The 21062-nt window shown below is 54.0% G+C and overlaps 1 protein-coding gene across 1 annotated transcript; it reads right to left on the minus strand.

Moving 5' to 3' along the window:
- Positions 1–6645: 6645 nt before the first annotated feature.
- On the minus strand, positions 6646–20472 carry LOC119100940 (cell surface glycoprotein 1). Its single transcript, XM_037224152.1, has 8 exons — positions 20075–20472; positions 14405–14520; positions 13282–13410; positions 12864–12973; positions 11669–11748; positions 11108–11274; positions 10277–10414; positions 6646–9408 (listed from the first exon to the last, which is right to left on the minus strand). Exons 1-8 carry the CDS (start codon positions 20386–20388, stop codon positions 7001–7003), a joined length of 3462 nt encoding a protein of 1153 aa, XP_037080047.1. The 5' UTR covers positions 20389–20472; the 3' UTR covers positions 6646–7000.
- Positions 20473–21062: the final 590 nt, after the last annotated feature.

Here is a 21062-nt window from a genome sequence, read left to right on the forward strand (position 1 = left end):
TCTAAAAATATTTTGCGATGCCGCGGTAATGCCCGCAGTTTGACTCTACATTGAAATTCCCGCGTTCCGTTTGATGTTTCATGCAGGCAATTTCTGCAAAACAAAATCAAAGTAGGACCCAGGGGAAAAGAGAGCAGCCGGTCCATGTTTCCAAGATGGCTAACGTCCCGCAAGCAATGCGATATTTAGAGTCTAAACTTCGAAGGCAACGCAATAATTTTTACCAAAGGAGTGTGTTTTGGAGCATGTCATGCCATGTGATTCATAGGCACAGGAGCATTTCGAAAAGAAGGGGGCAGGCTAATGGGTATCTTCCAGGAACTTTTTATGAGAAGCAAGCCCGGTGACGGGAAGCGGCAGGAGGTAAAGGTGGAGATTATTGTCCGCCTTGAATTCGGATAACAGATTTCGGAAATCAGTAAATGTCATGGTTGCTATGCTAGATATACACATACAGCTGCTTCGCACTGGTGCACAATCTTGCCTATTCGACTTACGTATGCCATTCGGTAAATACATTTTCCCAAGACTATTTGTTCATTTTCTCTGGGGGGCGAAATTCCACGACCTGGGCCGCATTCGATCTGTCGCCAGCACTTTTGTCAGCACCAATCACAACCCAGTATTCGTTTTACGTCACGTGGCCTGTTGCGTCAAGCGCCGGCCGACGATGATGCCAGCGTGTTTTGTCAGCCCGTCAGCATGGAGAGAAAGCGCTACCAGATTAAAAAATCACTCCGAAGCGGGAGTTCAATTTGGTAGTTCTTGCGTTGGCGAGTAGGTTGGGTGAGGTTGGGGCACTTGTCCCTGATCTTGGGGAAAATGCGACGTGAGAAAGATAAGGAAGGAATTGAAATGCCTAGTGCGGCCACGAAAAGGAGACAGTGAGACAGCGATTGGTGTGGTGTGGGGTTGCGTTGCTCAGGACATTAATAGCGTTAAAAACAAACACTTGAGATGAGAGCGCAGAAATTCAAATGCATTGCAAATAGGAAGAAGCACTCAACACACAGATGGGATAGATGATGGTAATGCCAGAGCATAAGCCACGATTCCAAACAGCACCTATCTGAATTTTAAGTCAATAAACTGCAGAAACCAGGAGTTGAACGGCTGCATGAAATATAAACCGGTGCTTTCAATTTGCAGTGGTTCAGTGAACTGTTTCTAAACCGATAAAATGCTGACGCTTTGTCAGAATTTTTATTTGTGTTCTGCAGACATATTAAGAGCCCCGCGAAGGTAGAATGAAGATCTAAATGGGCCACCAATGTGTATCAAGATGTTCAAACCATATCTTAAAATGTTCAACATTCAGTCAGAATTGAACAGTTGTACAAATAATACGACGAAGTTTTGAACATACACGCTTGCAAATCTTAGCACCAATAACCTCGACGTCAGGCGTTGCGGTCCCCGTGGACCACGCGGCATTGGCCCAGCGGCGAATACCTGACTCGTGGCCGACGGGTGGACAAAAACGATCAAGGCTACTTGAGGACACTACGCAGACGTGACGTCACCTTAAATTTGATAGCCCGTAGTATGGTTTTTGGCTGATGCTACGCGATGGTTGGTAGGTACTAGTAACATGATTACGAATGAAGATTTCGCCGATGAACTGGGTAGCCATCAGGTTCTTTATCTTTATTCAAATGTTATATGAATATATATTTTACATTTTTCATTTAAACCCTCTAAAGACAAATCAGTACTACGATCTGCTTCCAAAAATACATCCTACTAAACCACGTTTCCCAGGTTCAATACCCGCGCCATATTCGTCGTTAATCAACTTGCCTGAACATTTAGATATAATGCCTCATTGTGAATACAGTGTATACTATGTGTAATATTTACATTAAATTTATAATTGGGCAATAATTTTCCATTTATCACCGTACTGCAGTACCTAAATTGAGTGAAATGTGAAAATAGGTATAGGTTATCCAAGGTGGGTATCTATATAAGGTATCTATAAGATAGGAATCTAGGTTAATGTGAGGAGAGTGGGTGTCAACAATTTGCTGCCACTTTACTATGATCTTACTAGTCGTTGCTCAACTTGCAAATACTTAATGTCGGATGGCTTAAGTGGAAAAGGTAAGCAGGGAATAATACCCGACTAACCTTATATATCCTCAAGACTATTGCCCAGCTGAGATATGGGTGACCGCTCTTTGACTGAAAACTTGCAAAACGTACCAGAAACCGTCCAATTTTACAGTAAAACCTGCTATGTTGAACTGAAATGGCGCACTCTGCATTTGCGCCTCCCAAGGCTCACCATCACTGCCTCCATTAGGCCAAGCCAACCCTGCATCCACCCTGGCAAAGCCTCTCCTAAGGCTACAGGATGTGCATTCCAACTTCTCAATGTGCGTCCCAGGATGCTGCAAGCCCGTCCGGGCCGCCGTTTCTCATCCCCACCCTATGCTGTTGTTGCATGTTGCGCTCTTTTGCATGGACTGTTTCTAAGCAATCCTGGCTAGAGTTCTCTGGGAGATTGCGAAAGGAAACCTTCATCTGGTGCGCGGCGGAAGCGGCGAAGTGGGCGCAAGGGTCGAGGAACAGCGGAAGCAGTAACGTTTTTGGCGAGAGCGGTGTCGGGGAGGGAGAAACGGCGAGGGGGCGCGTAGCTTGGAGGGCAGGGCACCGAGCTGTGTACGCTGTTGGAGGCCTGCAGGAGTGACGTGTTGCGTGGCTCAAATACATAGCATTTTTTATTAGATTCGCTAGCTGCTTGTTACAGAGAAATCACTGGTGAATGAGCTACCCCATCTCTCTGCAGGGGCAAACTGGCAGCGCATTTCAGCAATAAATTTGCAGCTCTAGTGCAAACCAACAACATTCCTCTGTTACAAATGCTTCATTGAATGTGTTAGGTCAACAAAATTTGGTTTATGGAAGTATTTCTGCTTACACAGGCCGCAAAAGCGACATTTTCACGCGGCCATAGCATTGGTGCCATACGATTTCGTCCCATGATGACGTCACAGTATCGCTACTCAGAATGCAGTAATGCGGGGCTTTAAAGTGATGACCTTGCTGGAAAAAGTACCTTTGAAAACTTGAATGGATGAGTAAAACAAATCATGTAACGTAGTTTTGAGCACGCGCCCTTGCAAAGCTTATCAACAAAAACCTGCATATCAGGCGTCGCAGTCTCCGCGAGCCGCGCAAGGTATGCCCGGCGGCCAGCACTGAGCCGTGACCAAAGGGCGGACGAAAGTGATAACGCATCTGAAAGCAGTTAGCATTTGAACATTAAAACAGTAAGTTGTCTCAAAGTGTTTGAACGTTTTGGGACATCAAATTAGGCATTTAAAAGGTGGTCCAGACGTACATTTCACCTGTGCGACTCTTGGATGATGAGAACCGATTGGCCCTTACAGCACCACGAAGAAGTGCTGGAATCTGGTGATGGAACTGGATGAGTAAAGGCAGAACCTCTATTTTTCGTATTGTTGAAACTGTTCGTCTGTCCAGAGGACATATGAGCGCGACGCCCGCCGCCTGGTGTCACTTTCAGTGGCCAACACCGTTCGGCTTTACGGAAGCTGCAACCCAGACCATCGCTGCCCTTCCTCCCAAGATTGCGAGCGCGCATGTTTAAACTTCAAACCCTTTGATGTGATTTGTGTCACTCATTATTCTGCAAAATAAAGAATGTTCTCAGGAAATATGGGTGATCTTGTCCTTTTTTTAGCTCATTTTGACCCAGTTCATTCAACAATAATGATGCCCCCTTGTTCCGTTCCGGGCCCCATGAGTAGTACACCACTCGCGGTCAAGGGCCGGAGTGTCATTCCGTCCCGTCGCGGGTGTCTTCAGGCTGTCATTCTGGCGACACGGGGTGGGATCCGCTGGCCAATGCAGTGGCCCTTAGAGCGATACATCATATCACATTATTCCCTTCCCTAACCCAGAGGTCCTTTTGGCCTGTGCGATTGACCCCGGATTAACACAGAACCCTTACTGACGCAACAACATCCCTGGTCCCTGCAGTTGATCCAATAACTTTCACATCAACTACAGCTTCAGATTTTTCCCTGTGTTCCCCAGAGACCTTGAGGACCGCTTGAGCGTAAATTATGTAGAAATGGCGTCCCAGATTTATCTTGACATGGCTAGCCCATGCTTATCTTGGCATGTTTAACATTCCGTATAAATCTATCACTGATAAAATTATCTAGCATGGTTTTGAACATGCGCGCTCACAAATCTTAGCAACAACAGCCTCAACGCCCGGCGTTGCAGTCTCCATAGGCCTCGCTGTGTCAGCCACGGGGCTGTGACGCTGAGCGATGGCCATTGGGCATGCGAAAAAGATGATGCATTTTGACGAAGATTTAGTGTGTTAGTATGTTACACGACAAACTCCTGCTTAACTCGCTCAGCACTCAGCGCTCCCCTCAGCCCCGTTGTCCTTTTGTCTTCTGCCCTGTGCCATCATCTGCTACCCCACCCAGTGCCATTATCTCCTGTCCTGTCCCATCCGTTGTCTTATGTCCTGCGCTCTTCTACGCTGTGCATTTCCACCCTGCTTCGACTGCTGATCTGTTTTGGCCTGTTCTTTACTATTCTGCTGTTTTCTGCCCTTCCGTAGCCAAGCATTTCAGGCATAATTTGGGTGTTTCATATAATGCCGCGTTTCACGATCGTGATTATATATATACATATATATATATATATATATATATATATATATATATATTATATATTATATATATATATATATATATATTATATACATCAATATTTACCAACATTTTACAATACTCACAAGACAGAATGAACCTACGCGTCAGCCACGTGGTTCGCAGCCGTGTTAAGCGCACGATTAATTTAGAACAGGTGTTCCGGAGTGTGTCAGCACCTCCAAGCGCGTACCAGCAGCCGCCGCAGTCAGCAACGGCGATCAGAAAGCCGTGACTGTATGAGAGACATTTCATTAAAAGTTATCGTTTCAGGGACTCGTGTTCCATTAGGTAGCGTGAAGCAGAGCAAAACAGCGCAACACCATGCACTGACAGCGCCGCGCAGCCTGTGCAATGTCTTTGTCTCAACGTTACGACTCCGCACTCTTTGTCAACAGATAAACGGACAAACGACAAAGTTAATTGGTCACACTCAAACAGCGTTTTTAAGGCATTTGGTGCCTTATTTATGGTCTTTGAGAGATGCTTGTATTCAGTGATTTTATATACTTCAGCACTGTCTTCAGTACTTACACACCCAAAAATATTGCTGCGTTATTTTTTGCCTAAAACTGCTTTATAGTTGCCGCACAAAAAGCGCAACAATGTTGAATACAAAAATACACCCAACCTGGAATACATTACGAAAAACAAGCAAAAGTTTCAGCAACACAAAAATTGGAAACAATATGGGCTACTGGAATTGATTTATAATTCTGCCGGCCTGGGTCCAGACCACATTCTAGTATGTTTTCTGTAGGGGAAGATGCCTTTACCCCCCAATAAATAATAACGCAAATAACGCAATACATCCACTTTTGAAACTTCGTCTCCCCAGTGGAAGTGACGTTAAGACGCATGCACAATTGTAGGAAACTGGATGGCCGGTTTGCCGAATGGTATGGATTCGTCGAGAAAATAAGACTGCGCACCTGGAAAAACAGTAGGACTACGATACATGGTGGCAAGTAGGTGTCGGGACATTCACTTATCTCTTTAAATTTGATGCATTAAGAGCCGGAAAATTCATCCCACTCCCCGACTGCCGGGCTTGCCTCCACAATACAAACTCCTTAAATTAAGTGTTCCACATTTGTATGGGGTTTTGAACGAAATAACCATATCGGAGATCATTCGTTGCAATTCATAGCCCTGCCCTTCTCAAGCACCCTTCTAGTTTCTGAGCTACACACTTGCAAAGATGTACAGACTTTCTAAGGGGAGACCATTTCAACATCACCCAGGCATCCATGTCGCCAAAATAACGTCACTCAGATCCTGCCATTTCATTGTCTGTGCGGCAATCAAGGCCAATAAAAATATAATTGCTGAGCTGATCATCGCTGGCGTTCGTGAGCACGATTTCCGGAAACAACGGCCGTCAATTCGCTGTCGAGTCAATGTTGAGGAAAGTACGGCAGCATAATCAATGACGTATTGAGAAACATATCTACTGAACAGAGGTATTGCGTTGCCTAGAGCAACCTTCTCCACTAAAAAGTATCCCTATAGGCATAAGTGAGCGTATTATATCATATCCGATTTTTACTTCAATATCTTCAAATGTGAAACGCTTCCTTTAAATGTGCCCCGTGCCTGCCCCCACACTTTTTGAACTGTTCCAACGCCTACGCATGTGTACACAATTTAGAGCCCGTACTCCGCCGTGAGGCGCTGGGATTTTGCCGTCACCGGCTGATTGTTTTATTAGGCAACAAGCGTGCCCGCCGTGCTCCGTCCTGACCAGTGCACCCGCGCTGGCCCGGGCACTGACAGAGCCGTCAATTATCCGACGAGTGGCGTCAGCAGCCGAGGACCACTCCAACTGCGCTCGGGGCCACTAGGAGTCTGGCTCGGCTCACGCCGGCGCGCGGCTCATGCTCGCAGTCGAAGGTCAAGTGGCGGCCAACATGCGCAGGCGAGCCATCCAACTTCACACGCCGGCTCTGGAATGTCACTATGTTCAGTTCATACTAGCACGCTCATATGTACACATACATATACTGCCGCCAGCGTTACAGAAAGGAAGGCACATATTCCACTGCATCACAAGCTACAGGACTCGCGTCACACCAGGCTCACTGAATCGCATGCGCTCAGCGCACTAACTCTGACCTCGCCGCGCTCACTTCTCGTCAGACTTCACGTCAAGCCAGGCGCCCGGCCCTCCCGGGCGGGAAGCGACCTTGCCACGACGATCGGGGCATGCCTGTCTCAGGTTTCCCTTCAGTACTGGCGCGCGCGCTCATTTGTATCACATGGTGTCCGTTCCACTGCACACCCGCTGCTCCTCGGCCTCACTACCGCCTCCGCCTGCGCCGCTGCCCTGAGTCCGCCTCCGCTGGCGGGCTGGCCGCCTCGGCTGCCGCCGGGGCGGCCGCCGGCTCCTCCTGGCTCGGGGCTGCTGGCGCCGCTGCCGGCTCCCGCTCAGCTGCGGTCTCACCCTGAGACTCCTGTTCCGGCTTTGTCTCAGCCTTAAGGCCTGCGTCCGCCTGAGGTTCTGGCTCGGGTGTTGTTGTTGCCTGAGGCTCCAGTTCGGGTGCGGGTGTTGTCTCGATCTTGGGTTCCGGTTCAGGTGTGGTCTCAGCCTGAGGCTCAGGTTCAGGAGTGGTTTCAGCATTAGACATCGGCTCAGGTGTGGTCTCAGCCTGGGGTTCTGGCTCAGGTGTGGTCTCAGCCTGGGGTTCTGGTTCAAGTGTGGTTTTAGCCTGGGGCTCTGATTCAGGAGTGGTCTCAGCCTGGGGTTCTGGTTCAGGAGTGGTCTCAGCCTTAGACATCGGCTCAGGGGTGGTCTCAGCCTGGGGCTCTGGTTCAGGAGTGGTCTCAGCCTGGGGCTCTGGCTCAGGTGTGGTCTCATCCTGGGGCTTTGGTTCAAGGGTGGTGTCAGCCTGAGGCTCCGGTTCAGAAGTGGTCTCAGCCTGAGGCTCCGGTTCAGGAGTGGTTTCAGCCTGAGGCTCTGGTTCAGGTGTGGTCTCAGCCTGAGGCTCTAGCTCAGGTGTGGTCTCATCCTGGGTCTTTGGCTCAGGAGTGGTATCAGCCTGAGGTTCCGGTTCAGGAGTGGTCTCAGTCTGAGGCTCCGGTTCAGGAGTGGTTTCAGCCTGAGGCTCTGGTCCAGGAGTGGTCTTAGCCTGAGGCTCCGGTTCAGGAGTGGTCTCAGCCTGAGGCTCCGGTTCAGGAGTGGTCTCAGCCTGAGACTCCGGTTCAGGAGTGGTCTCAGCCTGAGGCTCCGGTTCAGGAGTGGTCTCAGCCTGAGGCTCCGGTTCAGGAGTGGTCTCAGCCTGAGGCTCTGGTTCAGGAGTGGTCTCAGCCTGAGGCTCTGGTTCAGGAGTAGTCTCCGCCTGTGACCCCAGTTCGGAGAAAGTATCAGCATGTGTTTGAGATTGGTCTGTGGCCTCCATCTCCTCAATCATCGCGCCGCTGCCTTCCCCGGTCTGCTCCAGCGCTTCTATACTGTCATCCACCACCTCGTCCAGCGCCTTAGCCTGCCTGTCAAGCGGCTTGCCGAACACCCGGCCGCGCTTGACGGCCACCAGCTCGGCGTCCTCGTCCTTGACACCGTGGTGCAGCTCGTCATCAGCTAGTGTGGGCGGGTTGACCGGCTCGCCAGACACCTCGTTCAGGTCGGGCTCGGCCTGGGCGTCTGTCTTGACGTCCTCCAGCTGCTCCGTCAGCACCTCGTCCTCGCTGACGTCGGCCTGGCCGAAGGGTGTCGCCGGCTCGGGCGTGCCCTCCGGCTCCATGGCACCGGGTGCGTCGGTGACTGGGGCGCCCGCGTCGAACGCACCGTTCTCCCACTCTGGCTTGATGCCCATCTCGGCCCCCAGCTGCAGCTTCTCCTCTAGAGTCAGATCCTTGGGCACAGACTCTGGCTCGGCACTGGTCTTGGGCTCCCGCTCGGCACTGGTCTCGGGCTCTGGCTCGGCACTGGTCTTAGACTCCGGCTCCGTACTGGTCTCGGGCTCTGGCTCGGCAGTTGACTTCGGTTCCTCAGAGGTCGCCGCCTCCGCTACGAGGGCGGCGTCGGCCACAACGGCGCCATTTTCATCTCCCGACCCGCCAGTTGGCGCCTCGGTCGAGCCACTCTCATCAGCATGCAACACAGCAGCTGACTTTGGCTCTTCCCCTGCAGTTGATTCTGGCTCTGGCTCCGCGGTCGACTCTGGCTCCGGCTCGGCAGTTGCCTTTGACTCTGGCTCAGCAGTTGCCTCTGGTTCTAGCTTCACGGTCGACTCTGGGTCCGGCTCAGCAGTTGACTCTGGTTCCGGCTCAGCAGTTGACTCTGGCTCTGGCTCTGGCTCGGCAGTTGCCTCTGGTTCAGGCTCAGCAGTAGATTCTGGCTCTGGCTCAGCGGTTGCCTCTGGCTCCGGCTCAGCAGTTGACTCCGGTTCAGGTTCAGCAGTTGCCTCTGGCTCCGGCTCAGCAGTTGTCTCCGGTTCAGGTTCAGCAGTTGACTCTGGTTCCGGCTCAGCAGTTGACTCTGGTTCCGGCTCGGCAGTTGACTCTGCCTCTGGCTCGGCAGTTGCCTCTGGCTCAGGCTCAGCAGAAGATTCTGGCTCTGGCTCAGCGGTTGCCTCTGGTTCAGGCTCAGCAGTAGATTCTGGCTCTGGCTCTGTGGTCGACTCTGGCTCAGGCTCAGCAGTTGACTCTGGCTCTGACTCCACAGTCAACTCTGACTCTGGCTCGATAGCTGCTTCGTCAGCGTCGTGTGCTGTAAATGACACATACGCAGACATTAGTCTAGCACGTTCCTGTCAGGTTAACCAACACTTCGCAGATCACGTCAATCGAGGCATTTTTATCGAAGACCAATTCCCATGCTCCGACCATTCACAGGAGCACCATTCCAGCGGCCACATATTCACTCGCCCACGTCTTGATGAAATCTGTCAATCAATAACACATTGTAACCGTCCCATTCCGCCCTGTTAAGAAAATATTTCTTCACATATGACAAGCACCTGCAAAAGCAGCATGTGAGCTGGGACTAATTACATGATAACACGACGCGGATTGAATAAGGCCACTGTTAAATTGGGGTTCCACCTTTCGTCCCACTGTCCGGCATCTCCTCATCCCTTCACACGCCCGCAGTACGATGGTGCGTCCACTTTGGAGAGTTGACGTGGCACGCCACCAGAGCCACCATCCGGCGCGCTGGCTCATCTTTGTGCGAGAGACGCTCACCTGGTGGCGACCTGATGACCTGACCTGATGACGGCCGCGGCATCGATGCGATACCGACTCAGTGAGAGGGTCGGTCTGATACTGACATGAAAGCTGGCATCAGAAGATGCAGCAACCAACTAAAAGTGTCCGTGGGCTGGCGAGATATCAGTCGAGGTTTGTATTACGCTAGAATTCAAAGCCAGCAAACGTTAGGGGCAAGGGCGTCAGTAGATAAGCGCACCCATACATTGATATACGTATGCCGTGACAATGCTACAGGAGCATCTAGAAGGCTTGCCGTATGCTTTTGAAGCTCGTCGTCACATGCAGCCGTGTTCAGAGCAGCTACCAGGCGTACTCTCTGCTTCCGTTACAGCTAGACCGCGGCGCGTGCTGACACTGTTACGTACCGGACGCACCGCAGGTCTTCATGTCGGCCGCCAGCTGCATACCCTCCGGGCACCGACAGGTGAAGGAGACGTCCACCAGCGAGAAGGAGCACTGGTGGGAGCACCCGGCCTGGCCCGAGGCGCACGCGTCCTCCATCGCTGCCGATCACAGGCCACAGCGGGCGGTCAGCACGCGGCCGGGACAGAGAAGTCAGGCGCTCACTGGAGCGCGACAGGGTCCTAATACACAGAGTGAAGGCATGTTGCACTAGCGCAGTGTTGTCATTGGGAAATGTTGTACAAGCAGTTTCCCTATGGTCTACCGTATCCGAGCACGCACCGTACACTGTTAATTTCCAACATTAACCTAACATGAGGACATGGTACGGCTGTGTGACCGATAGCACGTCTACATCCGTCTGCTCTGCTCATTGTCGCTTCATCCTGCATCCTCACAACGCCCCGTTTATCCGGGACAAGCCGTACGCACCAGCCATGAGTGGGTCTAAGTGTCCTCTGTCGGGACCCGTCCAAGAGCTATACACACACCCCGTATCGGTGTCTCTGTGCAAGCCAGACAACTACAAAGGACCCTGCTGCATTTAGATATATGCATGATGCCCCACCACCATCCAATCTCATTTATCAAATAGCCCTGAAAGGGACACAATTGACCCAAAGGGCTCTTAATCCGAAGCGAACCCAACAAGCGTATGACTGGCAGGTTCCTGGCCATTTAGATCTCTTTTTCCACTTTTACCGAGACGACCTCTATTGGCCCCGAGCATGCTTTCTCCCCCGCAAGTAGCCCACCGTCAGCCGTTTGCCGGCCCCCGTCGGCGGGCGACTCACGCTGAACGGTGACGTCAGTGACGGCGAGACTGCGAGGGGCGGCGTCCTCCGCCGGCAGGAAGTACTCGGTCAGCCGACGCTGGAGGCGATCACTGACCTCGGCCGGCGGCGTCCCCGGCGTGGCGCGGTCCGCCACCAGGTCGTACGTAACCACCACGCTGCCGGGACTGCGGCGACGGACGGCATCAGCCACCGGCGCTGCTCGGCCGTCGGCGCGACCAGGCGTCCGTAATCGCACGCACCGACACAACACCGCACAGCGCCAGATGGACCGCTACATTGACAACTCAATGTCCACGCGATAAATCGCACAGTTACACGGAAAGGCAGCAGCAGGCGGTTTCAAGATATAAAACGCATCCCTGCTATCATAACTCATCGTAATGTACGACCATCCTGGAGCATTTTAACGACTCCGCTTGAGTTCGGCGTCTGGGACACTCCGAATATTGTAGAGCCATTGCATTAAATACTTAATTAGGTTAAACAGTGTTGCAGGGCAGCTATCGTGCGTGGAACCCGGCCGGACTGCATGAAACGAGGAAGTGGCAGCGAGCTTACGAGAATCCGGTGACCTTGGAGCGGATGGGGCCCACGTCAGCGCCCTCCTGCCACTGCTCTGCCGCGTACACCAGCTCCAGCTGTTGGAAACCAGACGTAAGCCGTCAGCCCCTGCCACGAGCGCTGGGGCACAGTCAAGCCACCCTCTGGTGCGAAAGGTGCATAGTGTGGGCTGCGCTGTTTTATTTTCTAACCTAATTCGGATCACCGAGTCTGTTGTCACGAGAACAACGTGCAATGAAAGTTTCCTCTGCCATTGAGCATTTGGTGCTGTGTGCAGAGTGATGCTGATCATGTCCTGTGCTACAGCGCGACGGCCTGACGCGATGTGGGCTCTCGCCACAACCCCCTGCGGCACCTGCCGGCGACGCTCTCAGCAGCGGGCCAGCGCCGTGACCACCCCCTGCCGGTCACGCTCCCCAGCAGGACACCCTAAGCAGCGGGCCAGCGGCGCGACCACCCCCTGCCGGTCACGCTCCCCAGCAGGACACCCTAAGCAGCGGGCCACCGGCGCGGCCACCCACTGAGGCGCCTGGCCATGACGCGGCCTGCTGTAATGGGCACCAGAGCAGCGCGCATGGCATATTATCTGACATCAAGAGCTTTGGAATTTGGACCGCTTTGTCATATGTTCAGGTAGTGACGAAGATATGTACAGTCATTGTATGCAAGCACGTAACGCTTGGCATATCATTGCAAATCACTGAATTATGGACTGCATATGACCGTGATCGTCTGCACTGTCGACTGCAACGAAGATCTGTATCTCCTACCCCCCCCCCCCCCCCCCTACGAGCGTTATGAGTTAGGGCTGATAGTAGCATTTGACCTTTGCATGCTCCTGCTGCGCTTTTAGGCTAGTACGATGGTATTTAGGTTTAAAAGTGCTTCGGCTGTAGCGATCATTTACGCTTTTTAGGCTATTCCGTTGCACTGCTTGAATTACAAGTTAATATGTATAGCAAATTCCCCGCCCTTCCAAATATGATACCAGGTGCATATTTGGTACATCCAGGAGCAAGTGCGTACCGTCCTCTACCTGTCTAACCACACGGATAATTCTACGTCACAGATCCAGCACGTAGATAGTTTTTTGTTGCAGTCCATACCAGATGACAGAGCAGCGGGGTACAGATATCATCCAGCTGCACGCAGGCGATGCACATTTAATAACACGCGGTCCTGCGTCCTTTACCTCCCGCTCGACGGTGGAGGCGAGCTGTTTGTACTCGGCCGACTCCGCGTCGTTCAGCGCGTCCGAGAACGGTTCGTCTAGACGCATCGAGCCAGTAAACACGTTCTCAACTGGAACAGAGACCCCCAGACATCGTGATGTGAAACAGTGGAAGAGTTCCCCACCTAGACAAGGCGTCGTTTTTATTTGCATGCATTATTTTCACGCTTCCCAAACACCAAATTCCGAGCACAAGCGTACCGCGTTAGAAGTGAGAACATCCAAAAGTAAACAAACGAATCATTGCGTACAAAATTTAAAATCAGCAGGAGGAAAAAGGTTAAACAGCAAATTGGAGATATTTGGTGACCGAAATCACGTGGCAGTAACGCATTGAGACTGCAGTTCGGTGGTATGCTTTGGCTCAGTCTGCACTCACTAAATGGTGCGGGGGGTGGTGGCCGTACAGCACTTGAGCTTCCTGATGGCTCTTTAGATGGCTCCACATCCAGGGCGGCCTGCTCCGTCGCGTTGACGGCTGCGTCCGTCCCGCCGGAGAATGTCCCAGCTGCAACAAAATAGAAAATCATGCCACTGCACGAAACACGCTTAAGTCGGTCCTCCTTGCATGAGCTCAATCCATTCATATTTGTTGACAACAAACAAGAGAATCAGAAGTCCACCGTCCAAGAACGGACTCGTAAGTCACACATAAATACAGAAAGTACATCCCTTCCCGCCGCATTTGCACGCTGTAACACCACCCCACAACGCCGATGACTGCCAAGATCCCGTCGACTGTCCCAACCAGCGCCGCGTCGCACCCAGCCCGGTCTGTCCTAGCCTCGCTCAATCCAGAGCAGACGGTTATATTACGCGCCGCACCCTGAAGGAGGCTAGGCCATGATGCGGTACAAATATGTGGGATGCACTGCAGCGACGGGGAGAACGTCACGTGGTTGTTGGTGAGTACTCCACCTCCCAGTTGTTCCTGGTAATCCACCGGGCCAGAGGTATCCAGCCCGCTCGGTATAAGCCGAGGTCTGAAAAATGCCGCGCTGCAAAGCTTGGGTCGATGCCGAGCGTGGACAAAGCCCTGCCGTCCTTGGGCTTCTCAGCCTGGAGAAGCTCCGCGAATTCGGCTTGGATAGATGGATGCGGCCCTTAGCTGTCGTTAACGATATCCATCGTCGACGGCGCTCGTCGCCACAGGCGTTGATCATTAGCAGCGTCCGTGGCTAGGGGCGTCTGTTCTTGCCGCTGTTTGCCGTTTCCGGCGCCTGTGGTGATCAACGTCTGTTCTTACCGACGTCTGGGGCATCGGTTTCCGTGATCTACGGCGTCTGCCCTTACCGACAACTGCCGTACCTGGCGTCTGTGGTGATCGACGTCTGTTCTTACCGACGTCTGGGGCGCCGGTTTCCGTGATCTACGGCGTCTGCCCTTACCGACAACTGCCGTTTCCGGCGTCCGTGGTACCTGGCGGCCGTTGTTATCAGCGTCTGCCATTACCGGTGTCAGTGGTTACCGGCGTCCTTCGCTGTCGTTCGAGTGGTACTCACTGGATAGGAGCACGATGAAGATGAGGACGGCCAGTATGGCCGACAGAATGCCGGCCCAGCACAGCCACCGTTGCTTGGTGTGCGTCTCCCTCCCGCCGGGGTAGTACTTCTCTCCCCTGCAAAGGTCGAGCAGGCCGTGTTCGTCAGGCCTGGCAGGGACACGCACCATTACCGGTGGGGCCAGTGTAAAGCGTGCAGTGGCCCAGATCACACAAACGTGCATGTCGCTGGGGGGGGGGGGGGAGGGGGTAAAGCTGCTGATGACGCTGGGCGTTGAAACCGATCCGACGCACACGATGATGCACACGCACACGGGTGTGGAGAGGGTAAATGGAGAAAATCAGTCGCTGTTACGCTTAGGCTACAGGCGCAAGGTGGATTGCTCATTTGCAGCCAATAGCGTGAACCTTTCGATCGGCGAACATCAGGAAGCGCTTCCGTCGCACGCATCAGCTAAGAGGGAAGTGTGCATTCTATCACTATTTGTCGAGCTCGCACAACAAGGTATTGTTCGCAGTGTAATAATGGGTTTAACGCTGCGTCAGCTGTTTTTCGGCCAGTCCGGTCAGGCACATTACGCAACTGAATACACTTGACAAAATCCCAACACAACTTATGCTCGTGTGGTTGGCAGCTAACTACATGGTGAATTTAGTAGCACTATGCCGTGCACTGAAATTGTAGCCTGTTTGCTACAAGACCACATCCACAGATTGGAATAAATGCAAAGATTCGGAACCCGCGCAATAAGTGTTCCATTCATGGATTACCACGGCGAGAACATTACTCATAAAAACCAGAACAAAAACATAATGATCACTAGCTAACTCACAAACAATCAGGGCTCTTGATCTAATCTCTGTCGGAGGTAAACACGCTATTCAAAACGAGAAATGCTTTTGTAGTTTGGGGATAGCTAATCTGAGCTGGCGCATCAACAAGGAGTGCAAACTTGAAGCATGCATACCGTAAGCCCTACGACCGAAGGACTACTTCAGCAAGACGCCACTAAAACAGACTCTCCCACTCGACTACGCATTCTGCACTATGCTGTGGAACTACACTGCACTATGCAAGCGCCTTTGCTGGTGCAGCTCGGCCTGGATGCTGGGCAGAGAGGAAGCCATATTCTGCGCAGGGGAAACTCTGGCAGGCGACAGTGGTACCATCGTCGGACGGCGGCAGCCAGCTGCTCAGCATTCAATGCCGGCAGGCTCTCTCGCAGCGTACGCTGCAACCGAGGCCGGTTCTCGTTCTCCGTGGGCGGCCCGCTGTCCCGCCGGCCCCGCTCTGCTGTGAGGCTGGCGGCGCAGCCAGCTCAGGAGGCGGTCAGCGGCCGGCGGCTGACTCGGAGGCGCGGCCTCCGCGCCGCCACCGGCCTCGGCTCGCTGCGCGGCCTGCTCGGCGCCGGGCGCCCCATTCACACCCGACCGCAGCCGCGCTGACAGCTCGGCTTTGACGGCCACGGCCGCGGCGAGCCCGCGCCGCAGCCGGCCGCCCCAGCCGTCTTCGGCCGACCCGGCTCGGTCGCCGTCACCGTCCGCGGGCGGCGCGCGGTCGGTGCTGCTTCCTGGCGGCCGCTCTGCCTCCCCTGTCACCGGAGTGGCGCCCCCGGCCGCCGGCAGCCGTCAGCAAGCGGCGCACGCCGCGCCGCGCATCCTCGGCGCTCGGCACCCACGCCGGCACGCGGATGGTGAGGTGCAGCGCGTGGCGCTCGGCCTCGGCTGGCCGCCGCGGCGCGCGCCGGGTCGCGCTCGACGCCGAGCTGTCGGCCGCCAGCGAGCCGGGGCTGAGGAGCAGCGGCGCGGCGCGCCGGCCGTCTGCCTCGGCCGGCGGCTCTGCGCGCCGTCTGGCGGCAGCCCGGCCCAGCTCAGCGCAGTTGAAGTACACCACCTCGTCGGAGTCCTGCAGCGCGAGCTGCGCGGGCGTGGCGACGCACCGCGGCTTGCCTGCCGACCGCTCCTGGATCGAGAACACAGCGGGCGTGGCGCCGAAATGCTGCGGCTGGGCCGCCCAACGATCGGCCTGGACCCCCCACTCAGAGAGCGCGGCGCCGGTGCCGTCCAGCGACAACGGCTGCGACGCAAACGGGTCGTCTTTGAAGTATGTGATACTCACGTCGTGGGCATTAAACCCACCGTCGTGGAACTCCTTTGGCACGCTTTGGAAAGAAATAACTTGGTTAAGCTATGGTCGATTAGGGTCGGTAGAAAGGTCAGGAAGAAAGGGGGTTTCTCGCGGTGGGTGGTGAGGCTGGCGTAGCACGGGTGAAGCGTGCCGACGCACGCCTCACCCAAACATATTAAGCTCATCATGCAAAACTAAGAAAATCGACCGAGCGTAGTTCATAACGGGCACACCAGCGTCTGCGTACACATCCAAGCGCACACACACGCTCACACCGACACGGTCAGATGGAGACAAGACATGACACCACCGGGGGAGGGACCACTAGGGAACCAGACGGTGTCTTTTGTCTTGTTAGTACCCCTGAGGGGAGCAATTCGCACGGACGGATGTGGCGGGCTCACAGCGGTCCTCATCCGGTCCCCGGGGCCTTTAGATAGAAGACGAGGTGCGCCGTTGCCTTTGTGAGGAAATATGTCAACGAGCGGCTTACGTTTTCGACCGACTACAGCCACCATCTCCTGCCCAGTCAATTCCCTCGCCCCTTGACGAGCACCGCGATACGCGTGTGGGGGTGATTGTAGTACCCTGACTGTCAGGGCTTCGTAAGAGACGAATGTTTCTGCTCCGTAGAAGCCGGCGTGGCCTAGCTGCCACCGTGCGCTATACTGACCTGACAGGAGGCAGTGCACATCTCGACGGATCTGGGCTGACGTTATAGTTCCAGCTAACCGGACGCTCACCTTCGCTGGAGTTATTAGTCACGTAACCAACCTTTCCTCAACACGACATTTTGCTACCACAGGTTTCGGAATTTTCCACTCTCAACTCGTCTATGCCACATGGTTCTCCAAAGTTCCGGACAGTCTTACGATGCAAGGCAGTTTTCCAAGTGACTGTCGGTCGCAAAAAGTGCACACCTTGCACCAGGTACCAAACGGAGTGTGCAGGTATTGATATTTGCAGCTACTAAGCGTTTCTGGAGGTGTGATCGTGTGGGTGCAGACATAACACCATGCCATTCCCTTTAAGTGACGTCACTGCAAGGTCGTGCAACGGTGCCGAAAACTTCACTGTCTGATTTAAAACGCTTACAGGTCCTACGAAATTTGTCCCTGGGCAAGGAATTATCCTGCTCTGTTTTTGTGCTTTGGTCAAGTCCATATGTTAAAGTTAGGCGCATATTGGTCGGTCATGCACGCGTTTTGTGTATAATACAACACACTTGGGTTGCTGAAATTGTGCTTCCCGTCTACCCAAGCCTTTCCACTATTAGCTGCCTCCCATGTCTCTCCATTTCTCTTGCGTCTGCTTTATAACTAAAAAATTGGTTGCCGTTTCTTGGAACGCTAACCCAGCACTATTATCGGCAAGTTATCATCGTGCTCTCCGTATATCCGTCCTCCACCGCTCCTCCCTCTAATAGTACCACGCCACTCCTCCCGTCCCTCCAGATCACTTTCTCCCTCTTTCTCTCCAGTCTCCAGTACCTGGGTGACCTTGACACGCTCGCCACCTGTCCCACGCGTTTGAATTTATTGGGTTATCGGTTACACGCGGTGCGGCGCCGGCGCGTCCTTGGGGCCCGGTGCGTGTCACCTGGACCCGGTCCACAAAGCGGGCAGCGTCACGGCTGTTTCGGCCCGCCCGCCGACAAACCGGTCCACTCCGCGGGGCAGCCGGTACCGCGCCCGGCACCACACACGCTGGGGTGCCGGGCCGGCGTCGCAGGGTGGGAGCCGGGACGTCACCAGAGGGAGCCGGGCCAACACCACACGGAGCCAGGCCGGCACCAGAGGGAGACGGGCCGGCATCAGAGGGAGCCGGGCCGACACCACAGGGAGTCGGGCCGGCATCAGAGGAGCCGGACCGGCACCAGAGGGAGCCGGGCCGACACCATATGGAGTCGGGCCGACACCACAGGGAGCCGGGCCGGCACCAGAGGGAGCCGGGCCGGCACCAGAGGGAGCCGGGCCGACACCAGAGGGAGCCTGGTCGACACCAAAGGAAGCCGGGCCGACACCAGAAGTAGGGCTGGGCCAGGACCAGCAACACTATCCGGTTTGACTGGAACTAGATTGGCCTGCAAGGACACGCCCCGCAGAAGTCCAGACAGAGGTGACGGTCTTGCCACTTAAGCTCGGAGACAATTCAACCGTTAAATCGGCAATCTTGCTGCTGACAGTAACGGCAATTTCATTGAAGCGCGGCTCGTAAGCCAGGTGCCAGCTGTTACACCGGTGAGTTAGCCAAGAAACCCGGACATGAAGTGTCCGGGGAATTTGGTGCCGTAAATGTATGGTGCTTGATAAGCAATGACGAGGTTTCGCAGCCGTGGATCACGACTGGAATACTGACCGACTGTGTTGTGCAATAGGAAACGTTTTACAGCATACCAAAAAGTGGGGCTACGGCGACATGAGCTGGAATGTGTTAATTGAACGAACGGTGTGCAGTGTCGGCTCCTTTCGGTAACCACATTACTGATCGCTGCATGGGTGTGTGTGGGCAAGTGTGTAATTGTTTGCATCTGTGCATGTGTGATGAGCTGTCGTGCAGCACATTACCTGAGATGTTAAAAAAGATCCAACAGCCAGTTCTACAGTGCATGTACAAGTCCGTGACGCATGCAGAACAGTCAGATGAGGGGGAGGAAGGGGGGGGGGGATGGCGTGAGATCGAGCACGACAGGCCACACCTTCCGCTCCAGCAACAGCCGTTCAGCTGACACACCCTGATGGGAAGCGGGGAGGTGGGGAATACGCTGTGACGTCAGAACGGCCTGTGGCAGACGCCGCCGCTGGGCCAGTCCCCCCCCCCCCCCCACCCCCCACCGCGACACGGCTACTGGCATCAAACCGTGCGACTGCCACCTGCCGGCCGTTCTTCCAGTCTTAGTCAATGAGCTTGGTTTGAGTTAATCATCGCTGATGTCTAAGCACGCTTCACGTGAATCAGTCACCAGTCAGCCGTGCATGCTCGCTGAGAAATGCAGGGACGCTATTGAGGCGTGGTGTGGGCCGCCTTACATCGTGCCAACGGAAGTCTTCATCAGCAGCGACTACGCCGGAATCGTGTTCATAAATCACTCACCGTTCACTGGCGTGAGTCATCTGCATTTGTTCCGAATCAAAATCATTGATGACTCGCGAACTCAGGTCTTAAACATGTCCAACGCGTGCAAATAAGCCAGCATCAAGGCAGCGAGTGAACAGAAACGTCTCTCGATACCGTCACAAACACAACATGCATACAGCGTCAAGGAGAAAAGTCAGCAGTGGAACAGATGAGAACGTTAAATGTCACAATGAGGAGAATTATCAACTCAAAAAGGCAAAGCTCGATGAATGACTCCACAGCCCAACCTTTGGACAGTTTGACAGCAGCTCGACAGTTCAACCTCAGACACAGATCATGCATCTTTCGGTAATGTCAGATGACTGATGAGTGGAAGCGGTTTTGATTGTTACGATCTGTCACGAGTCAGCCATACGCGGGAGTTCAAAAACAGCCAACAAACGGCAACTCCCCGTCAGCGCTTACCCGATAATCTTGCGGTGGGTGTTGCCGTGCGGCATGGTGTCGCCGTTGTCGTGGTACGTGATGTCGATGACGGCGTCCTTGCTTTTGAGACCGTTGCCGTTCTTCTCTGGCGTCATGGTGACCAGCTCGAGATCGACGGCCTCCTGCTCCTTCTTAGTTTCGCTGGACGGCTTGGTGGAGCTGTCCGCCTCGCTGGCGTCCGCTTCCGAGCCAGAGTGGTCCGAGGAGCTGGCCGCCGGCTTCTCATCGTCCTCGAATACGGGGTTGTCGAAGCCCTGGATGGTCACGTCCTCTCCCTCCTTCTCGTCCGACATGGCGACGGTGGCGGCGGCGGCGGACTCTCCAGAAGGCGGTCACTCCCGTACTCGGACGCGTCTCACAGGTCACACCACGTCACGAAGCCTGGCGGTACCAAACGCTGGGTTAGCGCATGCCGGAGGGCTGAATACAGCTGCATGGACCACGATTACACGAGTGACTATATACATCATCACTATGGGGGTGGTCTCCCTAACTGGAAATCGGTCTGTCGCATGTGGTCCATGCTCATACGCATCGTCCGATGTCCTCGGAAAATACCCTCGGTGAAATTCGTAACATTTTTGCGGTGCCCAAAGACTGTTTCATGACTCGTGAATCAACACTTTGAAATGACATATGAGGGCGTATCTTTCGATTGTGAAAGAGGCTTGCACAGAAGTTAAATTGACGATCATTGTTGTGAACCATTATCGGGGTCGATTATTTGCGGTGCATACATGCGCTAACGTTTACAAATAACGCTAGAATTAATACGTGCGATATGCGTAACACGAGCTGACTGACATCACAGCCGTGCATTCTCAAGCTGTCCCTGGCGGCAGCATAGCCATGACGTGCTCTGAAATATCGCTACGTGGCCGACAGCCATCGAAAAGCACGACCCCTTTCGCCGTCTGCCGAGCTGGTTCGACGTCACAGACGAATGAAGGAGAAATCGGCACGTTTA

This window comes from Pollicipes pollicipes, unplaced genomic scaffold (genome assembly GCF_011947565.3).
Source record: "Pollicipes pollicipes isolate AB1234 unplaced genomic scaffold, Ppol_2.1 Scaffold_4881;HRSCAF=5763_pilon_pilon_pilon, whole genome shotgun sequence".
NCBI classification, from domain to species: Eukaryota; Metazoa; Arthropoda; class Thecostraca; order Pollicipedomorpha; family Pollicipedidae; genus Pollicipes; species Pollicipes pollicipes.